This window comes from Lagopus muta, chromosome 31 (genome assembly GCF_023343835.1).
Source record: "Lagopus muta isolate bLagMut1 chromosome 31, bLagMut1 primary, whole genome shotgun sequence".
NCBI classification, from domain to species: domain Eukaryota; kingdom Metazoa; phylum Chordata; class Aves; order Galliformes; family Phasianidae; genus Lagopus; species Lagopus muta.
The window spans coordinates 458,742-479,763 of NC_064463.1; the positions used below are offsets into that span (position 1 = coordinate 458,742).

General features: G+C 49.8%; 4 protein-coding genes and 2 pseudogenes across 11 annotated transcripts in view; 3 read left to right on the plus strand and 3 right to left on the minus strand.

Annotated features, from left to right (window-relative positions):
* Nucleotides 1-5,470, plus strand: part of LOC125686103 (zinc finger protein 239-like) — a 208,912-nt gene extending 203,442 nt beyond the window's left edge. The window contains exons 2-4 of the mRNA XM_048929754.1: nucleotides 20-147; nucleotides 777-887; nucleotides 990-5,470. Of these exons, the coding sequence (XP_048785711.1) occupies nucleotides 114-147; nucleotides 777-887; nucleotides 990-1,996 (1,152 nt within the window). The 5' untranslated portion in view covers nucleotides 20-113 and the 3' untranslated portion in view covers nucleotides 1,997-5,470. The remainder of the gene's footprint in view (nucleotides 1-19; nucleotides 148-776; nucleotides 888-989) is intronic.
* LOC125686096 (zinc finger protein 383-like) overlaps nucleotides 1-12,939 on the minus strand; it is a 119,350-nt pseudogene extending 106,411 nt beyond the window's left edge.
* The window catches only part of LOC125686094 (zinc finger protein 501-like), a 474,399-nt gene that overhangs the window by 258,369 nt on the left and 195,008 nt on the right, over nucleotides 1-21,022 (plus strand). The gene's annotated exons all lie outside the window — the stretch shown is intronic.
* The window catches only part of LOC125686095 (zinc finger protein 501-like), a 239,099-nt gene that overhangs the window by 13,737 nt on the left and 204,340 nt on the right, over nucleotides 1-21,022 (minus strand). The gene's annotated exons all lie outside the window — the stretch shown is intronic.
* Nucleotides 1-21,022, plus strand: part of LOC125686098 (zinc finger protein 485-like) — a 322,586-nt gene that overhangs the window by 1,789 nt on the left and 299,775 nt on the right. The window lies entirely within an intron of this gene.
* Nucleotides 10,441-11,463, minus strand: LOC125686085 (zinc finger protein 239-like; annotated as a pseudogene).

Consider the following 21,022-nt stretch of genomic DNA (forward strand, 5'->3'; position numbering starts at 1 on the left):
GGAGCCTCTTTGCTTGCAGGAGCCCGTGAGCTTTGCGGAGGTGGCCGTGTATTTCAGCAGGGAGGAGTGGGCGCTGCTTGGACCCTGCGCAGCGAGCGCTGTACCGGGACGTGATGCTGGAGACGTACCAGTGCGTGGCCTCGCTGGGTGAGGGCTTTGCTGCCTTTCCTCCTCGTTAGGGCACCTTTGGCTGTGCAGAATGAGCCTCTGCAGGCTGGAGCTAGTAAAATTGCCGTGTAGTTACATATTGATAAGTACAACAGCAACTAAGGAAAGACTGAGAAGCATGAATATCAGAAAGAGTTAGTATGCACAACAGACTGATAAAAGCCCCAGTGTCAGTTTTGGCAAGCAGGCATTAGCCTGGAGCGGGAGAACCAGTTCCCTGCAAACAGCCCTTGTGTTGCTGCATTGTATGGTGCCACCAGCCCCAGCAGACAGAGCACTTCCAGGTTGTTACTTCTGCATTTATTGCCTCTATATTCCATTCATAGAGTCATTGAATGGCAAGGTTGGAAACGACCTGCAAGATTATCTAGTCCATTCCCATGAACATTCTTGAAGAATTGGCCATTCAGCTGTTTGGAAAATATTAAAGGAAACAAGCTGTTTGGAAAATATTAAAGGAAACATTCTAATGGTTATGTGATTGCCCACTGTTATTATGGCCCTAATCTTGTTTTCACCATGGTGATGGATGTACTGCAAAGTTGCTGGTTAAGCGGCTGTGCCAGATTCTGGGAAACACTCTTATCTCCATATTTCTTCCATTGAAGCTCCACCTCGAGGCCCCAAACCCATGGTGATCTCCCTGCTTGAAAGAGGGGAAGACCCCTGGATCCCAGATGTGTGTAGCCCTCAGGTTGTGCCTGGAGACCCCAGCCCAGGTGAGGTGGTAGAGGGAAGAAGGTTGGGTCTGGAAGAGCTGTCTCTGTCTGTGTTTTATTTTGGGCACTGTGTGCTATTTCTGGATTTCCTCTTTCATCCAGGAGGAACTGGGATTGCAGGTATACTGGAGGACCTGCAGGAAAGTGGTGTGGCCGAAAGGCAGTGGGGTGGAGTCTGTGTGGAAGAAATCAGAAGGGATGTCCAAGGAGGCCTGGAGCAAGATCAGGGTGAGCACATCATGGAGCCACTGGGAAAGTGTCTGGGTAAGTCAGGATGCAGCCCATTGGACTTCAACGTAGGTCAAAAGGAGCCTGAAGAATCCAGGAGCAAGTATGTGTGCCAGAAAGAAATACATAATCCATGTACTGAGTGTGGAAATAGCTTTGAAAAAGATTCCAGCATTGTTTATCACCAGTGCATTCACTCAACAGAGAGCCTATGCAAGTGTTCTTATTGTGGGAAGAGCTTCAAGAAGAAATCCCAACTCACATACCACCAACGCATCCACACAGGAGAGAGACCCTACAGGTGCTCTGTGTGTGGGAAGAGCTTTACAAGGATTTTTCAAGTGAAGCAACACGAGCGCTTGCACACAGGGGAGAGGCCCTACAAGTGCTCTGAGTGTGGGAAGACCGTAAAAACCCATTCCCACCTCACATACCACCACTGCTTACACATGGGAGAAAGACCCTACAAGTGCTCTGAATGTGGGAAGACCGTAAAAACCCGTTCCCACCTCACGTACCACCACCGCTTACACACGGAAGAGAGACCCTACAAGTGCTCTGAATGTGAGAAAAGCTTCAAAAGCAGTTCTGAATTGAAGCTGCACCAGCGCTTCCACACAGGGGAGAGACCCTACAAGTGCTCTGTGTGTGCGAAGAGCTTCAAAAGTTGTTCAGATTTAAAGCGCCACCAGCGCATCCACACAGGAGAAAGACCCTATAAGTGTCCCGAGTGTGGGAAGAGCTTCAGAAGGAATTCTGAATTGAAGAGCCATCAGCACACCGGGGAGAGACCCTTCGAGTGTCCTGAGTGTGAGAAAAGCTTCAAACACAGGTCTAATCTCAACACCCACAAGCACATCCACAGCGCACACAGGCTGTAGAAGCATCCCCAGGATATGGGGAACCTTCAGAAACAGTTCCAGCCTCAATATCTACCAGCACAGCCACACAAGATACAGAGCCTGCAGAGCTCCTGTCAACGGTTTACGGGCTGGTTTGACCCAGTTCCGTGACCAGCGCGTGGAGGGATTTCGCAAAATCCCTGGAAAAAAGGGAAACAGGGGACCCTAAAAAAAATTAAAAACAGAGGCAACGACCTGAGGAGAAACAAACTGATATACTAAATATAGTATTGGAATGCCAGATAACACTCCATAGTACAATATAATTAGAATTGAAGCTAATAAATAAAATACAGTGAGAGAGAGAATATCCGAAAGGTGGGTAGGCCTCACCACAATGCTGAGGTGAGATGCGCAGTCCAGTTGAGCAGCAGAGAGACAGGAGGAGAACCGACAAAGAACGGAGGAGAAAGAGCCCATCAGGTGACCTTGCCAGGAGCTCTATCTCCTCTCTGTGACCGCAAAGTCCCCTGGGGAATGTAGTTCTTCTTCTCTTCTGGGCAGGTACCCAGAACTTGAGCATTAGCAGTTAAATTCCCAGTGCCCAACGTGATGTTATGATGTGGAATACAAAAAAAAAAAAATCACAAAACCATGATAGCTCCAAACATGGGAAGAGCTTCAGCCAGAGCCCCAGCCTGGTGACCAACCGTGGCTTTGTGTGGTGATGAACCTTACAGATCTCTTGAGTAGAGGAAGAGCTCTGCTGCCAAACTAAATCATCTTTCTATTTCTTTGCATGAGAATTATGTTGTCCTTCAGCTGGAATTTCTGTGTTGAGTGGCCATGCAAAGGAGAGAATCCAGAGTGGGATGTGTCACAGCCACTGGAAACCCTCTGCCAGGTGGCATGTTTTTGCTGTGCCTGTGTGCAAGGAGAGTCACCTCTTATCTCCCCTGCAGAAACTCCTGTGCTGCGGGGCAGTAGGTGAGGACACAAAGGAAACCTCAGCTGGGCTGATATGTCACCAGGACGGAAGAAATTCTGTCTACAGGCAGTGTGGGAAGAGCTTCATCTGGAGCTCAACCCTCAGTAGACGCCAGAGAACCAACCCAAGAGGAGAGTCCCAGTGAGTGCCGTGACTGCAGGAAGAGATCTGTCCACAGCTGGCAGTTCATCACACACTGGTGGATCCATGTGAGGAACCCTACAGATGTGCACCCCGCAAGAAAAGCTTTGGCCACAACTCAAACCTGCTGAGGTACCAGAGTGTCTGCACTTGGGTGGAGTCCAATCCGTGCCTGCACCAGTGAGTTCACGTGGCAGGAAGCCTTAGAAATGCCTCAAGTGTGAGAAGGGCTTTGTGCAGAGTGCAGAGCTCCTCAGTCACAGGAGATGGCACTCGTGGAAGAAGTGCTACAAATGTCCCATGTGTGGGAAGAGCTTTTGCCAGGGGATCCACTCAGTGCAGAGACCCTAGAAATGCCTGCACTGCAGGAAGAGCTTCATCCAGAGCACAATCGTAGAATCATAGAATCATAGAATCACCAAGGTTGGAAAAGATCATCCAGTCCAACCTTTCACCTATTCCCAATAGCTCCCACTAAACCATGTCCCTCAACACAACATCCAGCCTTTCCTTGAACACCCCCAGGCTTGGTGACTCCACCACCTCCCTGGGCAGTCCATTCCAGTGCCTGACCACCCTTTCTGAAAAGTAGTACTTCCTAATGTCCAGATCCTTTTAAACAATGTCCAGTCCATGTGATAAAGTGGCCCTGCAAGCGTCTCTGGTGCAGGAAGTTTCTCTCTGTGCTGACACCTGCTTTCACATAGGAAAACCCGCAGCAAAGAGACCTTGTGAATGCTGGCGAGCCCAAGGATGAGGGAGGCCCATATGCTTCTCCCCACACAGGAGGAGCTTGGAAAGGAGATGGCACCACTGGCACCCTCTGCAGAAGGGACTTAACCCAGTGTCATGGTTCTATGTTTTTTGTTTGTTTGTTTGTTTGTTTTTATTTTGGGTTTCAGTATTCCACATCAAAACATCATGTAGTGTATGGGGTATTAAAGTGTTAATGCCCAATCCCAGGTACCTATCCCTGTACATTACAGAAGTCACGGGATCTGGCCCTTCTGGGTGGGGGGGGCGCTCTCTTGCTGCCTGGTAGTGGGTGCTGGAGGTGCTTTCCTAGCCGTTCCAAGCTTCTCCTTGCTACCCAAAGCAGTTCTCTCATCATGCCCGCTTTCCTCTTCTGCTCTTCCTGCCAGCAGCTTTTGGATGCCGTTTCCTAAGGAGAAGCGGCGGTGCAGGGATGTTCTGTGTGTCTGTGTGCATGTATTGCTCTCAGTAATTTGTGAGTGCACTGATTAACCTGAGGGAAGGGTCAGGAGAGCAGTAACGTGGCTCTTGGAGGTTTTCTGAGAATCATCTCTAGTGGAAAGGGGTGGGGGAGAATAAAGCAGCTGAGTTTTACTGAAGCTTTCTACATTGTAGTCTTGAATTTTGTTCCTAAAATAAATGTCAGCACGTGGAATGAGGATAGGGAAAGGTGCAATCAGGATTTGGTTTTGGTGCCTCCTCCAGCCCAGTGATTGCTTCTGGAGAAGACATTTCTTTCACACAACCCTATCATCCTTTCTAACCGTGTTGCACATTGGTTCTACTGCTGTTCTTGAATGCTTTGATCAGCTGGTCAGAGCACCTGTGTGACGCCAAGCCTTGTTTGCCTCCAATAAAGCTACAAAAAGCTGAGCTTGTTCTTCCTAAATGCACCATCCCATGTTTCAGGAGGTGGAGAGAACAGAAGGCAGTGCAAACCCTCAGGGTGTACAAGCAGCTCATCCCCACAGCACAGAGATATCAGAGTGCTCTCCTGTGCATGCTTGCCTTGCAAGTGATCCCTTTAGAGCTTGAAGGTTTTTGGTTGACCTTGGGAAGGTGTATCCACAATCTCCTGCAGCAGATCCTGCACGTTTGCTGTGCTCTGGTAATGCTGCTGTGCTTGGAATGCAGTTGGCAGAAAGTGGAGTTGATTTTGGTGAGCTAGTGAAGCCAGCAGGAGCTTGCCCATGTCTTCAGGTGAGGTTCTCTGAATGCTTCCTGACCCCCCAGCAAGCTGCAAGGAGATGATGATTGCTGCACCGAGGTGTGCTGCTTCCTCCATCCCAGGAAGCAGGGCCTGGTCTGGTGCAAGAGAGGTACAGCAGGGCCACGGAAGACGGGCCAACGCACAGCTCCAAGGGAAAATGCGTGCGGAGGGAGCAGGCAGCTTCAAGGCATTGGGATACCCAGGAACAGGAGACAACGGCTCAGCCAAGAGTTAGGGTGATTTACTTTTCAACTGCATCCAATAATTGCTGTCGTATGGTATCAGGCATGTGTCTCCCCTTCCCTTTTACGTTTCCCCAAACAGCATTTTCACTTTTTTTGTTTTCATCTTACATTTCTATTCTGAGAAATATTGTGCAGGTCTTCCCTGAAATGAAAATAAAAATGGTTTTCCACTTTCACTCCCTGAAACATTTTCTTAACTGCAGATTCCGCCTAATATTGTGTCACATGTCACATTTATTTCCATTTAGTTAAGGTAAGTTTCCATTATTTCGTCTCCTCCTGCTTCCCTGCTTTCCCTCTGCTCTGGGGAAAGTCCTTCTGTTGCAGACGTGAGTCCCTGCAGAGGTGTGACTGCAGTGACCCGTCTAGAGGAACAGGAGCATTTCAGGTGCCACAGCGGTTTGTTTTCCCTGTGGTGGTGGAATGGTGGGCATGGAGGAGGGGGACTTCCATTCTCAGGGTGGATGTTCACTTGGGAGGCTTTGTCTTGATGAATTCTACCAATAGTTGCATCCACCCCACAGAAAGCTGTGCCCTCCGTGTCATAGGTCACCTCTGCACCCATGGAATCAACACAGGCACAGACAGAGCCCCCAAGGGAACAACCAGCCCATGTGCAAGGTGCCCATGTGCAAGGCTGTTAGGTGTTACCTGTTTTTTGCATTGGCCTCCAAAGTTGGAGGCCCTGTGTGCTGCAGCATCATCAGCATGAGTGAGAGGTGGTGGGAACGGTCCCGTGACGGATGTGCTGTGTGTGATGGATGGCTGTGGTGTTGCTGGTGATACTGGTACTGGTGGGCTGGATGGAATGGAGCTTACAGTTCTGCTCACAGGAGCAAAAGTACTCTCTGGCTTGTTTAGGGGACCAAATATCAGTCAGTGGGCAAAATACAGTGTGAGGGCGATCATTTTGCTTCTCAAACTTCCTACTGCTGCTGTTATCTACAGTGACAATGTCTCACAATCTTTGAGTGAGGAAATGCAAAACTGTGCAGTCAGAATTCATGCCCCTAGAAGAACATTTAGAATGCAGGGCAGAGGGCCAGACAGGGCACTGCATCAATATCAGTGCCACCAAAAAAGGATGGACAGTCTTAGTAATTGGGGGCCCCTGGCTGGCGAGCACTGAGGCTCCCATTTGCTACCTGGCTGAAGGGGCAGCGTTGTGATCAAGGCTTTGGGTATTCTGATCTTGTGAAGGCTTTTGAGAAACTGGGTATGTAGGTTCCTGATGGAGCCCGACTGAGCAAGCAGGGCACACGTGTGCTGGGGAGCAAGCTCTCTGGAATGATTGCCAAGTCTTTAAACTAGGTCTGAAGAGGCAAGAGAGGGGAATTCAGTGTGGCAGAGAAGGGCTGAGGGATGTTGTCACTGTGGGAGATTGCAGGGAAAAACCTCTGAGCTGTCCCAGAGGATCATACAGGGACTTCTCAGAGAAGGTCAAGGTTCCAATACCCCATCGAAAATCCTCTTGCACCCTCTAGGGGTAACTGCACTTGCTGCTTCCCTGAAGTGCCTGTAGGCCAGTGTGCATAGCATGGGAAATGAACAGGATGAGCTGGAGATATGTGTACAGACCTTAGAAGTGATTCTTTCTGCACAAGCTGGCAGCTCAACACTCACCTCCAAAGGTGGTGCTGTTTTGCCTGAGACGCTGTGAGAATCCTTTTTTTTTTTTTTTGGCTCAGAGCTTGCTTCCTGAGGTATTTCTTGTGATAAGACTGACTTGTCTAGAATATGAGTGATGGGTGCTGTTGTATGGCAATCAACATCACTGTGTGGACAATTTCAGCTGTTTGCCTTCAGAAGATAGTGCTCAGGACTGTTTATTGGCGGAAGACCTAGCGTGTGAGCAAATAACTCCTGTTTGCTATGGAAGACTGGGGGACGATGCCATTGCATCCTGTGAAGGCAAGATACAAGTTGGTGCCTCCCTGCTCCCTCTTATCTGCTGGCAAGGCCAGGAAGATAGGAACAAAGGAATTTGCTGCTGAGATCCCAGAGCCAGAAGCTGCCACTCCAAGGAGAGCTGACCCAACCACTTTGGATTGAAGCTGTCACTCCAAAGACACCTGACTCGACCACTTTGAAAGCACTGGAAAGGGGCCATCATTCTCGTCGTGGTCATCGTCAATAGAACAACTCTGCCAGATGACCCACCACTACTGAAGAGCAAAGACTGAACTACGAACCTCGCTGGATCCATGGTGGTGACTATCTCCCTCTTGCTTCCTATAAAGACTCCTTGCTGCTTCTTTCCCATCTTTCCTATCGCCCTCCTTCCCCATCACCCTAAATCGTAATAGTGTCTGTCCTCCCCTTCCCCATCTCCCTAATTAAGATTTGTAATAAACTGGTCGAACCAACATTTGAACCGTTGCTTCTTAATCTCATGCCGGGTATATAGATAATAAAAGAACCTCCTCTCCCTCCAATAAATTGGAGCAAGACAGATGCCCAGCTGGACTCTGTGATCAGTCCATGCTGTTGTGTCACAAGGAACAACTAGTGAGACTGCAGAACCATCAGAGTAAGGCAATGCCAGGTGAGTGCCAGTGCAGGAGTCAAGATCTGCAGGAGTCTGCAGCCTGCAGGGAAAAGGAGGTGAGTGTAGGACTGCGTGGAACAGCCTCTGGTGGAGATGGCCAACAGCATTGGCAAGGCTGATGGGACCCAAAAGAAAACCAAGGTCTTTGTCCTCTAGGATGTGGCAGCTGTGTCTGCTGCTGAGGCTCAGGAGGGCACACGTTGTCCTCGTGCCACGGGGGCCTCTTTGCCTCCTTACAGCCCTGTAGAGAGGCCAGTAGGTGTCCTATCATTCTCTCTCACAGAACACTCCACACCCACATCCCACTGACAATATGAGAGCCTTGGGCCATCAGGGAGGGACAGGACCACCCTTCCCAGAGGCTGCAGCTATGGCCCTACCCTTCTGTTGTACCCTTCTCATCTTGTCTGATTTATTAATCTCAATTTCAATTAAATTGTAATATATTCTGTTATCTTGTATTCCGATATTATAGTAAAATAAGTTTTCCTCCCTAGATTGTTGCCGCTGTTCTTTTCCTCCCTTCCTTCCTTCCCATTTTTGTGGGACTGGGGTGGGGAGGGGAGGGCCGAGGCCTGTTGCCTCTGTCACAGACATAGATTGATCTGGTCAACTCCGTGACAAGTACACATGTTGTCCTTGTTCCACGCTCCTTGCCTTGTCCTTGCTCCTTGCCTTCTTACAGCCCTGTAGGGAGGTGTCCTATCATTCTCGCTCACAGAACACTCCACACCCACATCCCACTGACTGTTTGAGAGCCTTGGGACATCAGTGACAGGATCACCCTTCCCAGAGGCTGCAGCTATGGCCTTACCCTTCTGTTGCATCAGACATATCAAGGGCTTTCCTCAGCTTGAAAGCACCTGCACAGGGCCTTTACCTGCCAGGAATCAAGGCCTCCAATTATGTGCTCTAACATGGATGTGGGGAGGCTTTGTTGGTAATGGCTCCACAGGGACCAATTAACACTCCAACACTCTCCAACATTTCTGGACAGTGTTCTGACTGCACCTTCATCGTTTGGTTGCAGCCGTCTTCTCTCAGTATCTGAAGTTCATGGACACCACATTCGCTATGGGGCTCATTACAGTGCAGAAAGACCTAACAAGGCATTTCCCTCAAGTCTTCAAGACTTGAACTGTTCATGAGGGAGGTCTCAGTGTTGCAGACAAAGTTTTCCAGGAGCACTGTCCAAAAAAGGAGTTGTCATATTTAAGGGTATTTTTTATTACAGCAGACACAGAGATGTCAGTGAGTGCAGCACAACCCCTGTGACACAGATGGCAGCTCTGTCAGGGAGAGGGAGGTACAGCCAGCATGGGGATAGCATTGTGGGGATGCAAGAGGGAAACGTAGTCAGTGGTGGAGCACTGGAACAGGCTGCCCAGGGAGGTCGTGGAGTCTCCTTCTCTGGAGATGTTCAAGACCTGCCTGGATGCCTACCTGTGCGACCTGGTTTAGGGAACCTGCTTTGGCAGGGGGGTTGGTCTCGATGATCTCTAGAGGTCCTATCCAATCCCTACAGTTCTGTGATTCTGTGATGATACCTGCAAAGATAAGCATGCACACAGATACTGCCCTGCAAACAGGCATTTTCCTGACAGGCAAAAATGGGTGCACTGACTTTCAGGTGGTGAGTGTGACAGCAGAAAGGAAAAGAAGGAAAAGACACAAGACTTGTAAACAGTAGGCCAATAGACACCAATAGAAGGCCTGTTTTTCTCCCTCCTGGTACGGAAATGCCTTCCCAAAAGCAAGCAGTGGGCTGGAGGAGGCACCAAAACCAAATCCTGATTGCACCTTTCCCTATCCTCATTCCACGTGCTGACATTTAAGAACAACAAACAAGACAGTGAAGAAAGCTCCAGAACAACTCAGCTACTTTATTCACCCCCTTCCCTTTCCTCTACAGATGATTCTCAGAAAATATCCAAGATCCACGTTACTGCTCTCCTGACTCTTCCCTCAGATTCATCAGAGCACTCACAAATTACTGAGAGCAACACATGCACACAGACACACAGAACATCCCTACACAGACGCCTCTCCTTAGGAAATGGCATCAAAAAGCTGCTGGCAGGAAGAAAGAAGAGGAAAGCAGGATTTGGGTAGCAAGGAGAGGCCATCTGAAGCTATTGGGTTAAATCCATTCTGCAGAGGATGCCAGTGATGCCATCTCCTTTGCAAACTCCTCCCGTGTGGGGAGAAGCATCTGGGTCTCCCTCATCCTTGGGCTCACCAAAATTCTTAAGGTCTCTCTGTAGCGGGTTTCCCCATGAGAAAGGAAGTGCCAGCCCAGAGAGAAACTTCCTGCACGATAGACACTTGCAGGGCCTCCTTATCACAAGGACTGGACAATGTTTAATGACGACTGAGCTCAGGATGAGCTCTTCCTGCCGTGCAGGCATTTCTAGGGTCATTGGTCTGAGAGGATCCTCTGGCAAAAGCTCTTCCCATACATGGCTGTGACACATCCCACTTTGGATTCTCCTTTGCGTGGCCACTCAACACAGCAACTGCAGCTGAAGGACAGCAATATGCATAATTCTCATGCAACAAAGGAGAAAGAGCATTGAGTTTGGCCGCAGAGCTCTTCCTCTACTCAAGAGATTTGTAAGGTTCATCACCACACAAAGCCACAGGTGGTCATCATGCTGGGGCTCTGGCTGTAGCTCTTCCCACCTTTGGAGCTCTGCAGGTTCTGTATCTTGTGTGGATGTGTTGGTAAGTAATGAGGCTGGAACTGCTTTTGAAGGCTCCCCATATCTTGTGATTGTTCTACAGCCTGCATGCACTGTGGATGTGCTTGTGGGTGTTGAGATTAGACCTTCTTTTATAGCTCTTCTCACACTCAGGACACTGAAAAGGTCTCTCTCCTGTGTGGATGCTCTGGTGACATTTCAATTCAGAACTCCTTTTGAAGCTCTTCCCACACTCGGGACACTGAAATGGTTTCTCTCCTGTGTGTATGCGCTTGTGCAGCTTCAATTCAAAACACCTCTTGAAGCTCTTCCCACACTCAGAGCACTTGTAGGGTTTTTCACCTGTGTGGATGCGATGGTGCGACTTCAATTCAGAACTGCTTCTGAAACTCTTCTCACACTCAGGACATTTGTAAGGTCTCTCCCCTGTATGGATGCGCTGGTGCCTCTTTAAATCAGAACTCATTGTGAAGCTCTTTCCACACTCAAAGCACTTGTAGGGTTTTTCACCTGTGTGGATACGCTGGTGCCTCTTTAAATCAGAACTCATTGTGAAGCTCTTCCCACAGTCAGAGCACTCGTAGGGTCTCTCCCCTGTGTGGAAGCGCTGGTGCAGCTGCAATTCAGAACTCCTTCTGAAGCTCTTCCCACACTCAGGACACTGAAATGGCATTTGTCCTGTGTGTATGCGCTTGTGAAGCTTCAATGCAGAACAGCTCTTGAAGCTCTTCCCACACCCAGAGGTCTTGTTTGTGCTCACTGAAGAGTCTATGCACTGGTGGTTAACGATGCTGGAATCTTTTTCAAAGCTATTTCCACACTCAGTGCAGGGATTCTGCATTTTCTGCTGGCTCACATTCTTGCTCCTGGGTTCTTCAGGCTCCTTTTGACCTACACTGAAATGTTCAATGGGCTGCATCCTGTCTTTCCCAGACCGTTTCCCAGTGGTTCCATGATGTGCTCACCCTGACCTTGCTCCAGGACTCCTTGGACATCCCTTCTCATTTCTTCCACACAGACACCACCCCACCGCCTTTTGGCCACACCACTTTCCTCCAGGTCCTCCAGTACATCTGCAATGCCAGTTCCTGCTGGATGACAGGAAATCCAGAAATAGCACACAGTATCCAAAATAAAACACAGACAGACATGGCTCTTCCAGACCCAACCTCCTCCTTCCCTTCACTACCTCACCTGGGCTGAGGTCTCCTGGCACGGCCTCAGGGCTACGCACATCTGGGATCCAGGGCTCTTCCCCTGCTTCAAGAAGGGAGATCACTATGGGTTTGGAGACTGGAAGTGGCGCTTCAATGAGAGAAACAGGGGAGATGAGAGCATTTCCATCATTCTGGCACAGTGCCTGTTCAACAGCTCCACTCTGTGTCCCCTCCCCAGGGAGAAATCTCAATTTCAGCCTGAATGACACTGGACCCACAGCTTCCTTTTTAGCAAAGAGTCCTTATACAACTCTGAAAACTCTAAAGGGATTTTTTCTTTAACATTAACTTGAGAACAGTTTGTTTATTTTCTGACAAATATCAATGACCAAGGCATCAAAATGTTTATGTCAATTGAATGCAAAATCCTACATTGTAAAGGAGTAAGCAGGGAGTCAGCTGGAGATGTTGGCACGATGTAAAGCACCAACACAAGGGCTGGTTTTCTCCCTCCTGGCTGATGCCTGCTTGCCAGCACTGACTCTGGGGCGTTTATGAGTCTGCTGTGCATACAAATCCTTTCTGAAAATCACAATTCTCAGTATTTCCTTTGTTGCTGTTGTAGTTATCAGTATGTAACTGCAAGGCAATTATGTTAGTTCCAGCCTGCAGAGGCTCATTCTGCACAGCCAAAGGTGCCCTAACGAGGAGGAAAGGCAGCAAAGCCCTCACCCAGAGAGGCCATGCACTGGTACGTCTCCAGCATCACGTCCCGGTACAGCGCTCGCTGCGCAGGGTCCAGCAGCGCCCACTCCTCCCTGCTGAAATACACGGCCACCTCCGCAAAGCTCACGGGCTCCTGCAAGCAAAGAGGCTCCTTGCTGGGAACAGCCAAGGCCCAGGGAAGCAGCTCAAACAGGACACAAACTCCCGTCCCAGATGCTTCTCTGGCCCCAGCACACACACGCTGGCTGAGGCCACCTCCCTCTCCCCTGCATTCACATCCCTCGCCCCTCGGCCTCTCCTGCCTGCTTCCCCCAGCCCCTACCTGAGATGGATGTGCTGTGGCCATCTGCTGCTCCCCTGCAGCTGAGCTGATCACAGCTGGAAGGCAGAGTTGAACTGGAGCCTGCAGGGACAAGAGAAATGGCAGGGGAGCTGTGAGGGAACGCAGCAGTCCCTGTCCCCGCCCAGCCCTCCACAGCCCATCTGCAGGGCACTGCCTGGGGGATGGCACAGCAGGCCTTGCACAGGAACACAAGCAGCAACAGCACTGGTAACGCTCTGGCTAAAGCTGATTACAAATCACAAAGCTGACTCAGACTGGGTGGCACAAAGAACTGACAGCCGGTTGAACAGCTGAGGGTACATGGACTGTGTGCCTAAAGACAATGCATAGCAAGGAGGCAGTCATCTTACCCCTAAACAGGGAGCAGCCCAAGTGCCCCTTGAGCTCTCCTGCACAGCAAAGGGCTGCACAACAAGATCTCCCCACAGTCAGGGATGTCTCTCAATTTCACACCTCTACAGAGATCCCCCTCGGCTTCATGTCAAGCCACTTTGCTGACACAGATCTACTGTAAGAGACCCAGGGTTAGTTTGGAGCTTTGTGAGCTTCTCTAAGGTAATGTGCTACAGTGAAGATCTCAAGGTAATCACAAAATCGTAGAATGGCCTGGGTTGAAAAGGTCCTCAATGACCATCTTGTTTCAACCCTCCTGCTATGCGCAGGGTCACCATCGACCACACCAGGCTGCCCTGAGCTACATCCAGCCTGGCCTCGAATGCATCCAGGGATAGGACATCCATGACCTCCCTGGGCAACATCTTGCAGTGTGTCACTGCTCTCTGACTGCAAAACTTCTTCTGAATATCTAACCTAAATCTCCCTTGTCTCAATTTAAAACCATTCCTCCTTTACCATTACTATACGTGCTCTTAAACAGCCGTTCTCCCAGTAGTTCATGCTTTTCTTTCACGTTCTGGACCGCAACAGTGTGTTCTCCCTGGAGCCTCGTATTCTCGTTAAACAAGCCCAGTTCCTTCATTGCACCAAGAATGCCTCGGCGGCTAATTTTCCCTCCTCCCCCATCAGGGGGCGCCGCTTCCCATTCAGCTCCGCACGCGCACCGCGCTCACTTCAGGGTACGGTTCTCAGCACCGTGCGCCTTTTGCACGAGGCAGCAAGCCTGGGCTGCACTTTACTGATGTGCTGCTCGGCGCGTTCTCGACGTGTGCTCCAGTCAGCCACAGGCCCTCAGCCTTTCAGCCTCTATTACACAGCCCAGTGCCAGAGCTGCTGCAGATGCTGGCTGTGCTCAGGGTCGGCAGCTGTGCCCTAAAGGCATCTGCAGCTGCCGGGACAGCCTGAACAGAAGCCTTGGGAGGGGTTTGCACATCCCCAGGTGAGCCATCAGCACAGCACTACGCGCACAAAAGGTAACCCTGCAAGGGCCGCTAGGGGCAGATGTTGCCTGCTGGGTCCCCGAGGGGAAACTGCGGGCTGCCAGGGAAGGGGAATGGGAGTGGAAATTCCCCCCTGGGGGCTTCACATTCAGACACTCAAAAGGAAGCATGGGGAGTTGAAAGTTTCCATCAATTCATGCGTGCAGAGCTGCACAGCGAGCGATCTCGTGTCTCCCGTGATCCAGAGGGAGAAGCGCAGTCCCAGCTGGGCTGTGTTACAGAGAGCCGACGGGGCAGCACAGCACGCTGAGCTCCTCTGCTCACTTCCTCGCTGTCCCAGCTCCAACCCCTTCCTGCGGCCCTCGGAGCCCAAGCAACACGCCTATAATCCGCTGTTCCCCTCGTTGCAGCCCGTCTGGCCCAGCAAACCCGCTGTGCTGGGCAGGAGCTGGAGCCGGGACCGGGCTCCCGCCTGGGCTACAGCAGTGGCGGTTCCGCCCCGCACGGTGCCGCACCCCGCTCGGATCCCGTTAGTGCTGGCAGGGGGCAGGAAGCGTGCGCTCCTCTGCACGAGACGCGAAGGGCTCCTACCTTGGGTGCGGAGCAGGCTGCTCCCGCCTCTGGTGCGGGCAACCGGGCTCCTGGGAGTCGCGGAGAGCAGAGGATGCCGAGTGCCCTCAGCCCGGAGCTGGCCGCAGCACGGCCTCGCTGCTCCTCCTGCCACCGCCGTGCTGCCCGGACGGCTTCCAGCCAGGCTCCGGTCGCTTCGGCACAGCCTCAGGTGCAGGCAGCAATTCCCACAGCGAGCACGCCCCGAGCCGGCTGCCGGGCCTTGGGCAGTTTCACAGCTCGTTCTCATGGCACATCTGCACCCGGGGGAGGGAGCGAGGTATGTGGGCTGCGTTTTGTTACGCTAATGCAGCATCCCTTTCTGCTGGGTCTCCTTGGTTCCTTTGGTTGAGCTTTGTGCTATAGAAGGGCCAGCTCTGCTGTTCGCTGCTGTAGATCTACAGATTTTAAGGTCAGCAAGAAGGAACTGACCTCGGGTTAATCGGGGGTTTGGGTCTGGGTGTGAGGATCAAGTGTTGTTTCTGCATTAGAATTGTGTAATATTATTTTTATTTTATGATCTCCGCTATCATAGTTCTTTTTGGGAGTCCTTCTACTTGGGGAAGATCTCTGATAAGTTTACGTCACTTATCATATAGACGAACCTTCCCAGGAACGCACACTCTGTATATAGGTGTATATATGTCTATTTTGTCATACACACTGCAAGAATATCCTGCATGAGAGCAAACCAGAGAACAAGTCATGGCATGCCCGAGGAAGCACCTGAAGAGACATTGGGAAGGCCTGACATCATCCCCCCATGCTCTTTGTTTAACGAGGATGACTTTAAAGAAAATCACCATATCAGTAGGACAAGGAGAGCACCGAGACATCTTGGAGACAACAGGATGACTACTGACTGGCACCAGATAACAAATAAACTAACAAGTAAATAACAAATGTAAACCTTCTGATAAGATTGTGAACCTGGAGTACCCAGCCAGTGGGGAAACAGGGGAGGGGGAATGCAAGGGGGAGAAAACAGGGTATAAAGGCTGTCATGTTGTGTCCATAGGTGCACTCCTGCTTGCGGGACGCCCGCCATTGCAATCGCGAATAAATTCTGCTTTTATCAGAGATACCGTCCTGACAAAATTACTTGGATTATTTCCAACAATTTGGGGGCTCGTCCGCGATTATTATTGCCTCTTTGAGAGTTTCCCTACTGCCCTGCACAGGATAGTTGCACCCCACTGATTTCAGCGGTCCTGTCTGGGTGCTGAGGTGACTCCTTGGTACGGCCGATAAAAAACCGAGACTGTTACAAAAAGGACGGGCTCTGTGAAAGCCAAGGGGCAGGCAGGCACGGGTGTTGGCCATTGCGACCCGGTAACTTCGTGCACGGACCAAGGTAAGGGGATTTAACTCTTTCCTTGGGGGTCAGTTGAGACTCTTGAGTGTGTGTGACTGAGACGCGCTGTCGGTGCGAAGCGAGTGCTGAGTCCCGCCCTGCGGTTCCGCTGTCCCACGAGGGGCAACGGCCAGGGACGGACCGGCTGTTGGTGAAAGGAAGAGTCTCGGGAGGGAACTGTTGGTGTGCGGTACCCTGTGCACTTGACGAAGTGCCAGCAGTACACCCCTATTAATCCAAGATAGGAGTGTAGTACTCCTGAGGGATTGGGCCCAAAATCCGAGAATCAGAGTGTGGTAACCTGTGAGCTGGGGAATTCACAGTAGCATTCTGGAGGGATGGGTAATAGGAGTTCCCGAGAGCAGGGGAAAACGGTCCCCGGAATGGTGCCTAGAGAGAGCCAGCCCCTTGGGAGAAGTGCTTCAAAATTGGAAAATAATCCCAAAACTAGGAAAAGAACAGGGAAAAGATGTTTAAATACTGTATACAGTAGGGAGCCACTACAGGGAAAATCATTATTTTGACCAAAATAGGAGTCTGACGAAAATTGGGCCTATCAGACTTTGTATTTATATGTAAACAGTAAGACTCCTTTTCTGAAACAGAATTGGCTTAGGTCGCTTAATGAATGCAAGAAGTAAAGAAATGTGCCTCGCGAGGAGTCCAAGTTCAAAGGAAATAGGAAAGAGAAGCAGAAAGATCATAAATGGGATCCCTTAGATAACTTCCCCCCCCTTTAATTTCTAAAGCAGTGCAATTTCTAAAGCGGCGGTGACCTCTCCAGAGGAGGAGAGTGACCGTCTGCTGATCTGTGCAGGGTCCTGGAGAGAGGATGCGCTGTCGATTACTGAAGGAGTTGGAGTAATGCAAATGAGACCTGGATAGTTTTCCTTTCTCTAATACTAACCTTACTAACACTTCACTTTATCCTCTTAAGGCAGTCTTAGGTCAAAGGGAAAGAGGGTATGGCAATGCCTGCCGTTTTTACTAGAAGAGAAGTTAGGACTTGCAAGAAGAACTCCTTAACTGAGGATCCTGTAAGTGTAGCAGAGCAATTAGATCAATTTCTGTACGAGGCTGTTATGGAACAAGGGGTGTCTAAAGTGATAAAGTCTTCACTGGTGGCCAGGATTCTAGTCTTTTTCACGTTCCTGAGCCCTGCATCCCCAAACCTCTATGTGGGGACCAAGGAGGTAAATCCCTCCCCACTGTAAGGGCAGAGCAAGTCCGACAGTGCCTCCTTAGACTGAATGAATACAAGTCTATGGGGCCGGATGGCGTGCATCCCAGGGTCCTGAAGGAGCTGGCTGAGGTGGTTGCCGAGCCGCTCTCCATCATATTTGAGAAGTCGTGGCTGTCAGGTGAGGTCCCGGACGACTGGAGGAAGGGTCACGTCACTCCCATTTACAAGAAGGGGAGCAGGGAGGACCCGGGGAACTACAGGCCGGTGAGTCTCACCTCCGTGCCTGGGAAGATCATGGAACAGATCCTCCTGGACAACATGCTCGATCACATAAAGAATGAGCTTGTGATCCAAGACAGCCAGCACGGCTTCACCAAAGGAAGGTCATGCCTAACTAATCTTGTGGCCTTCTATGATGGAGTGACGGCATTGGTGGACGAAGGGGAGGCGACCGATGTCATTTACCTGGACCTGAGCAAGGCCTTTGACATGGTCCCCCACCACATCCTCATCTCCAAATTGGAGGGAAGTGGATTTGATGGGTGGACGACCCGATGGATAAGCAATTGGTTGAAAGGCCGCAGAGGGTGGTGGTCAATGGCTCTATGTCCAGGTGGAGGCCGGTAACAAGTGGTGTCCCCCAAGGGTCTGTCTTGGGACCGGTGCTCTTTAACATCTTTATTAATGACATCGATGAGGGAATTGAGTGCACCCTCAGCAAGTTTGCTGATGACACCAAGCTGAGTGGTGCGGTTGATACGGTGGAAGGAAGGGATGCCATTCAGAGGGACCTCGACAGGCTGGAAAGCTGGGCTCAGGTGAACCTAATGAGGTTCAACACGGCAAAGTGCAAGGTTTTGCATTTGGGCCGGAAGAACCCCAGGCACCCGTACAGGCTCGGAGGAGTGGTCCTTGAGAGCAGCTCGGCAGAGAAGGACCTGGGGGTCCTGATGGACGAGAGACTGAACATGAGCCAGCAGTGCGCTCTGGCAGCTCGAAAGGCAAATGGGATCCTGGGCTCCATCAGGAGAGGGGTGGCCAGCAGGGACAGGGAGGTGATTGTCCCTCTCTACTCGGCTCTTGTGAGGCCCCATCTGGAGTACTGTGTCCAGGTGTGGAGCCCTCAGTACAAGAAAGACATAGAGATTTTGGAAAGGGTCCAGAGGAGGGCGACTAAGATGATCAGGGGGCTGGAGCACCTCCCCTATCAGGACAGGCTGAGGGAGTTGGGCTTGTTCAGCCTGGAGAAGAGAAGGCTGCGGGGTGACCTCATTGCAGCCTATCAATACCTGAAGGGAACCTACACCCAGGAGGGGAGTAAACTCTTCAAAAGGGCTGACAATAGCAGGACTAGGGGAAATGGATCCAAGTTGAAGGAGGGAAGATTTAGGTTGGATGTTAGGGGGAAGTTCTTTACAAGGAGAGTGGTTAGGCCCTGGAACGGGCTGCCCAGGGAGGTTGTGGATGCCCTGTCCTTGGACGTGTTTAAGGCCAGGTTGGACAGGGTCCTGGGCAACCTGATCTGAATGTGTATGTTTGGTGGCCCTGCTAGGCAGGGGGGTTGGAACTACATGATCCTTGAGGTCCCTTCCAACCCGGGTGATTCTGTGATTCTGTGATTCTGTGATTCTGTGATATGAGAAGACCCCTTGGGTTGTATTTTGGCTCACTGGAGAAACATTGTTGGTGAGCCAGGGGGAATATTGAATAAGAAACCAGGAACGTAAATGGAGTAATGGGACCAGTTGTATAATTGAGTATCCTAATCATGAGACCAAGTGCTGGGTGTTTGTGGAAGTTGAGGAATTGTGTTGTTTGATTTGAGGATTTTGAAGGCACTGGGAGAAACTGTCTTATTGGTATGTGGAAATGCAATTGTTAATGGTATGTGGAAATGCAGTTTTAATGGTATATGGAAATGCAGAAATGCAATTTTAATGGTATGTGGAAATTGTGTGGAAATGCAAATTTTAATGGTATGTGGAAATTATGTGGAAATGCAGTTTTTAATAGTATGTGGAAATGCAGTTTTAATGGTATGTGGAAATGCAGTTTTTAATGGTATGTGGAAATTATGTGGAAATGCAGTTTTTAACGGGATGTGGAAATTGTGTGGAAGTGCAACTTTTAATGGTATGTGGAAATTGTGTGGAAATGCAGTTTTTAATGGGATGTAGAAATGCAGTTTTTAACAGTATATGGAAATTATGTGGAAATGCAGTTTTTAATGGTATGTGGAAATGCAGTTGTTAATGGTATGTGGAATTGCAATTGTTAATGGTATGTGGAATTGCAATTGTTAATGGTATGTGGAATTGCAGTTGAGGGTACAAATAGTGGAACTGTGGAAAAACAAACAAACAAACAAAAAAATGGCAAAAAGGTGAAGGAAAACAGTGAGTTTGGGATATTAGAGTTGGGCCGGCACGAGAACACATCCCCTGCATTCCCCCCCACTGCGTCTTGTAAGAACAACTTGGAGTAGGAGAAAGAGCTGGGGCCGGAGCCTCCCGCTGTAATGTGAAGGGTGCAGTGCCTGTGAATGGGGATGGGACGGACATTGGAAGTGAGAATAGCCGGCATCTGCAGAGCTGGGGAAACCCGGTATCCCAGTGTGAGCACTGGAAGTGTGGGAAGAGGAGGGGGTGAAATTGAAATATAATGTTAGTAATGTCTGTGATGATGAGAGTTTGGAAAGTGAAAAGGGTTTGGGAAAAACAAGCTGAGGAAGGCAAAGTTGAGCAAGGTTAACAGGGATGTCCTTACCTAGAAGAAGAGGTAAGGGGAGCCTGGAAGGACTCAGGGAGAGTTCCACCCTGCCAGGACTGAAACCAGCAGGGGAAGCAGGCTGAAGAGGTTTATTTTCTGGTACCTCTGGGTGCGTCTTACTTTGTGCTACATCAAGAACTATTACCCGTAGGTGATTTTTGTAATAGTTGTAGGAGCTACTGGCAAGAGAAGTTTGCTTTTTTTTTTTTTTTTTGGACCAATTAAATACAGGCTAGGAGAACAAGTAGGAATATATAAATTCTTGTACATGCCAGGTTCTCCAAAATCATTATTTGGGCATGACATGTTAGAATAGTTGAATGTAGAGATTAAATTCAGTAGAGACGATTGGAACTGCTTGTCAAGCAAGAGCAATGGACTGAAAATTTTAAGTCTGGCTTTAACACAAACTGGGAAAAGCAATGTTGTACTCCCAGAAGTTACGTAAATCCTAAATTGGGTATACACAGGATTGCAGGCATCAGGGATGCCTGGCAGAGCCAAAAATGCAGCCCAGTGAAAGTTAAGTTAAAGATGGGAGCCAGTCCAACCAGGGTAAAGCAATGCCCTTTGAGGATACAAGATTGTAGGAGGATAAAAGAAATAAAAATAACTTTTTGGATTTTGGATTACTAATTGGATAGAAATCCAAATACAACACCCAATCTTGCAAACAAAAAAATTGGATGGCAAGAGCTATAGTTTGGTACAAGGTTTGAGGGCAATTAATAGAAAAGTTGAATATACACAACTCATGGTGTATATCTTAATTAACCAAGTTAAGCAATGCACTTTGGCCACAACAACCCCAGGCAGCGTTACAGGCTTGGGGATGAGTGGTTGGATGATTGTGAAGAGGAAAGGGACCTTGGGGTGTTGGTTGATGCTCGGCTGAACATGAGCCGACAGTGTGCCCAAGTGGCCAAGAGGGCCAACGGCATCCTGGCCTGCATTAGAAATAGTGCGGCCAGCAGGAGCAGGGAGGTGATCATCCCCCTGT